The sequence below is a fragment of the Etheostoma cragini genome, chromosome 15 (genome assembly GCF_013103735.1).
Source record: "Etheostoma cragini isolate CJK2018 chromosome 15, CSU_Ecrag_1.0, whole genome shotgun sequence".
NCBI classification, from domain to species: Eukaryota; Metazoa; Chordata; class Actinopteri; order Perciformes; family Percidae; genus Etheostoma; species Etheostoma cragini.
Genome location: NC_048421.1, coordinates 11,445,593 through 11,451,146, shown reverse-complemented (window position 1 = coordinate 11,451,146; position 5,554 = coordinate 11,445,593). Strand labels below are relative to the sequence as shown.

Genomic DNA, 5,554 nt, shown 5'->3' with positions numbered 1-5,554 from the left:
GCAAACATACGTATACAAATACACACATAAAGGCGTACATACATAAATGCATACACATGTACGCACGCACACATGCATATATACATACACACACACACATTCATACATACATACTTTACATACATACATACATCTTCAACAGGACATATTCTCACCTCAAATATTCTCACCCCACATGAATGTAATGCAAAACAATAAACATCCAACATTTACAGTATTATATCTAAATTGTTTCAACAACTCCTCCTGGATCATCTCTTAAGCTCCTGAGGCAGACAAATAAAATACTTGTTAAATAAGAGTGTTGACTGAATAAAAAAACAACAACATAATAATATTAAACACAGACAATCCACCCAACACTAAAAGCTTACCTGTTCATGGTTTGATGATTATAGGTTTTGTCAGGGGTACATATGTCTCCGCTGCAAAACAAATACTAGATAAGAATGGCACTAAATCTCTTCTGACGAATCCTATTCACTACCTGCCCAGTTAAAGGGACACTTCACCTAAGTCCTCAAAGGAAAATAGGCTACAGACACAAGAAAAGTAAACAATTCTCATCCTCACATATTATTGGGCTGCAGTCCCTCGTTGCTTAAGTTGCGGTCCAGTCTAAAGGATTGAGGAGTCTTGGGATCAATACTATGGAGACAAAGATGGCTTTTAGCAGATTATAGTCTAGACTTCCAATTGCTATTCAAAAAACACTTTGACGGTTTAGACAAACAGGCCAACACAAGGTCAGAGACTATGAAGATGTTCTGTTAACGTGGCAGCCTAACCTCTGCACACTTCCAAGTTTGTCATCTTGCTTGATATCATTTTCACCACTTCCACTTGGATAAGTTGCAGATATTTCACTTAGCCTATAATGACAAAGAAAAGATGGAAGATGTATTCACCTTGTCCAATCTATGCTTAGAGCAGCTTCTGAATGTTAGCTCACCTGTTGACAGTGTTGGCTTGTGCTGTGTCCAAATCACCAACTGTGACCTTTTGGACTTCACGTCCTCCAAGGTGTCTTAAAGGGACAACATAAACATAAAGTTACATTCAGCAAGTAAGTTTACCTGTTTTACTTTTTCTCTAGAGATTTTCTGGCAAGCTAAATTATTTTACCATTGAACAACGTTACATTTATGCATTGAAGTGGATTTACTTATTAAAACTAAAAGACAGAAGTGTATCTATGTGTGCACCAGCGCCAGTTGAAACATATGTCAAAAGTAAGACTGACCTAGTTTCTTCTGTCTCTCCCATTTCTGCCTTGGAAATCCCCTCTCTGAGACAAGGGCGAGTCTTAAGGTATTTGAAAAAGCCAGAAACCGCATGTGCACCACACTGCTTCCTGACACAAGAAACGAAAACCTTTCTGTATCATTACAAGACTACAAGTAAATGTGTAAATGACATTAACAGTTAATTGTTATTACAACAAGAACAGAACTCACTTTTTACAATAAATGTAACAGCAACCAATGATGCCCAAGACAAGCACTATCCCACCGACTGGATGACAAAATACAAACATGTTATCATCAAATATGAATAAGTGAGTTATTTTGCAGCAAATGAATTCATACCATTGCCAACAAATATGTTGTGAGGCACTATAATAACTCACTCAAAAAAACCTTCTCTCTGCGGAGGTTCTGTGGTGTTGGTGAATCATCGGAATCAGGATTCTTCACTTTCTCTGTTTAAGGTAAATACGATATTTTTAAATTTCATGTTTATGATGTATATGTATGCATTTTTGATCAGCAATGTGAGATGAGATTCAGCAGTAAATCAGTACAACGCATTGCCTTACCAGTCATTTTATAATCCACACAGATTTCTTCCACAAAGTTCTTTCCCTAAAAAGCAAAGTCAAAGTCTATATTGTGAGAATGTAGAGTAAATTGGTTTTATTGGTTTAATTCATATAAGTATATATTAAAATTTAGGGTGACTCACATTCCGAAATATGCATTCTACTCGCAGTTCTCTGCAGTCTCTTGTAACAAGTGAATGGTTGTCCATGCTCATCACTTCATTCAAATAACTAAACGACTGAATTGCAAGCACAGCGCGAGCAATCAGAGTCTGTTGGGAAATTAAAAAGCGTTCTTTAAATTGATTGCAGTCACAACATAAAACAACCTCCTTGTCAAACTTTCAGCTTTGTTTGTTATCCTCTTCCCTGTGTGTCTTTCTTTAAACACACATAGTAACGGATTATAAAGACTTCTAAAAACAAAACTAAGGATTACTACAGAGTGTAAAGGTAAATCAAAATACCTTATTATCAATCACAGAAATCTCTCCTCCCTCAGGACATGGATATAAGAACTTGAATCCCTGGGCCATCTTAACGTCGTTGCAGGATATGTTTTTTGGAGGGCATTCTGTAAAACAATTAAGTTGTCATCATCAAAGGCTGCTCCATTATCTTTTTTGTGACCGTTGTTGCTACTGTGCATCACACCCCCCAACCGGCACCGTCGGACACCGCTTACCAAGAGCCTGGTTCTGTCGGAGGTTTCTTCCCAAAAGGAAGTTGTTCCTTTTTTGCTTGCTCTTGGGGGAATTACAAAAATTGTTGGGGCTTTGTAAATTATAGAGTGTGGTCTAGACCTACTCTATCTGTAGAGTGTCTCAAGATAACTTTTGTTATGACTTGATACTGAAAATAAAGTAGAATTGAATTGAATTGAAAATCAATCATAACAAACTTTTGGCTCTCTATAAATATCTCAAAATAGCAATGAGACAGCAAAACTGCCTAACCAAGACTCACGGTAATCAGAAGTAACGATGAACCCTAAAAAACAGAAATAACAGAAGTGAAACACACATTTACTTACGTTGTGTTATGCTGATACAAAATAACACAATCACAATGCCAATTGGAAAAGGTTGAAGGGTCATTTGGTCAAATGAAAGGAGATACTTTACTCTAAGCGATCTCAAATGAACTAAACTTAAACAAGGAAGTAAAAAGATTAAATGACGGAAGTCATATGAAAAAAAAAAAGGTTAATGAATTTGTAGTTGTGCTCGGTCAACACAAGGGGAGGCCCTCGTCCCACGGGTCAGAGACTCACATTGAACAGACCTCCCTCTTCAGACAAGACACAAATCGCCACAGGGTTTTAATTCAAATCCGGATTTGAATTTGAAACAGATGAGAATTTATATAAGCACATCCTGCAGCCCAGTATGAATAGTGGGTTGTGGCCGGATGTTTTAACCAGGTGGATACATGTTTTTGTTGAGTATATCCTCGTGTTGTCTTTGGTGATGGGTGGTGGACAGAGGATAGCAGTAACCCTGACATATTCACAATCAGAGAACAGAGGGGAGAAAAAAGACCACTGAGTACTCAAAGAGGCCTTTGTCATTTCCCTTTTTACACACACACACACTGCAGGGCTAAAGCAGAAGCCTCCATTCTGCAGCACGCTTCATTTACACTGCATCTTCTCTGGTTCACCGAGAAAACACAGACCATCGTCTGTGTCACTCAATATGGGGCCCTCTTTATCTCTTCAACTCCGTCTTCTTCCTCTCGGTCCCTCTGTGCCTCTCCTTTGCCCTTCTCTAGCTCTCTTACAATTCAATAGTCCACCAGCGTAACGAGCAAAAGAAGTGCATCCAAAACATACTCTCAGGATTCCACCGTAAACATAATTATTACATTGGCTTAGATGTGGGGGAATAGATATAATCAAGGCCAAGCAGTTTGACTTTTTAACCAATTCAATGTGACTAACCAACCATGATCACTTCTTGGCGAGACCTGTACTGAATGAAAATGACAGCATCACAAATAAGCATGAATGACTGCTGATGTTTGAGTGATTGGACTTGTCTCAGCTCCCCTGGTGGAAAGCTGTGTGGAAATGTTCAATCATCTGATCCCTTTTCTATAGATATCAAGTGACAGTGGAAGGCTTGGGTATCCTACCATCCCTTTCGATATCCCCAGAGACTCTGCATAAACAGAGGAGAGTAGCAATGACGCAGCAAAGGCTAAAAAACACACACAAAGCTCTGAACATGCATGTCCAACAGCCCACAACCACACAAACACTACGCGCCTAGTTCTGAAAGGAGTAAATTCCAGCAAGTCTTAACAGGACTTTTAGGGTAAATAATTAAAATTCTGCTGCTTTCGAGTCTTCGCCTCATCCGTCTCAACTCTTGCCTTCTTGTTCCGCTCATAAGTGCGGTGATGAGAGATAAACAGCTCTCTTCCAGTCTCAATGCACCCCCTCTATCTCTCATTCTCCGTCCATGTGGCTAGATGAGGGTAGTAGAGCTTGAAAGGTAGAGTTTTGGCTCTGGTTTTGTAAGATTTGCAATGAACAAAAGAAGGACAGGGTTAAATTAACCCCCATAAAGTTTGCACAATTCACCATTATAAAGCCAAGTTTGAAACAAAAACTTGGTACGCTATTCAGAGCGTGTGAGTTCTGGAGTCAAAGCTTAGGCAAAGTAACACCCTGAGAATCCTGAGTAGCTCTGAAACAATAGTTCTGGCTACTCAGTACCCTGCTTGGCTTGAATTTGCATAGCTCCACGACGGTTGCTAAATACACCCGGTAGAAAGTTGACGCCAACCAAAACAGCATATACACGCCAGGAGTGACTCCTCTTACAGTAAGAAAACAATATCATATTCACACCGTGACAGTGTGTATTTTAAACTTTCTCTATGGATAAAAAATGTCCACGTTATACTACTCAAGCAGAGAACAACACCACAGGCAATTACATGACATTTTCCCTAAACCCCTAACCTTAGAAAGGATTGAACCATGACTAGGAAAATCTTCAAGACACTAGGTAAAATAGTAAAATGGTAATAAGCATAATCCCTCATTCAGAGGGCAAGACCAAAGGAGAAATGAGTTTAGAGAACAGCAAATCGTGCTGGCACTGTTGACATTGCTGACATTTTGTCTCGTCCAGTCAGCTCAGTATGAATCATGAAACCTCCACTGGCACAGGTTGGATACCACAAAGGGACATCTACATTGTGCCAGCACAGGAAGCACAGCAACATCAACACACACTGGCATACCTACTCACTCATAGAGAAATATATACCCACTAATCAGATTGAACTGAGCTTTACCAAGGTCACCCAGGGGATCTTGATGTGTTCTGTTCAGTAATACATAAACATCTAGTCATGCTATGTGGTTACATTATGGCATTTACATAAAAAAAGAAAGGAACAGCCAAAAAAAGTGAATAAGTTAATCTAATAGAATATTCTTCATGAGTGCTTGGAGTAGGGCCTCACACGATTACATGTACACCCACACTCCACCTACACCTCCAACACACATTTTAAAGCCCCTTCCGAAGCAGCCAAATCTCTCCCTCATTTCAAAAACCACAGCTCTCCTTTACAGAGCTTGGTCAGCCCGGGCACAGAAACCTGATCCTGCTGAGAAAGTCTTATAAAAGGAAGCAAATAAAACAACCCATTCAAACAACCCATTCAAAAACACCTCTTCTCCACAGAGCCAAACATTAAAGATTGGAAAGATAT

At 39.4% G+C, this 5,554-nt stretch overlaps 1 protein-coding gene across 1 annotated transcript; it reads right to left on the bottom strand.

Annotated features, from left to right (window-relative positions):
* Nucleotides 1–231: 231 nt before the first annotated feature.
* LOC117957442 lies at nt 232–3,054 on the bottom strand. Its single transcript, XM_034893179.1, has 11 exons — nt 2,856–3,054; nt 2,290–2,396; nt 1,966–2,094; nt 1,820–1,865; nt 1,631–1,702; nt 1,458–1,515; nt 1,244–1,354; nt 953–1,027; nt 789–872; nt 574–648; nt 232–425 (listed from the first exon to the last, which is right to left on the bottom strand). Exons 1-11 carry the CDS (start codon nt 2,917–2,919, stop codon nt 371–373), a joined length of 876 nt encoding a protein of 291 aa, XP_034749070.1. The 5' UTR covers nt 2,920–3,054; the 3' UTR covers nt 232–370.
* Between the last annotated feature and the right edge of the window lie 2,500 nt (nt 3,055–5,554).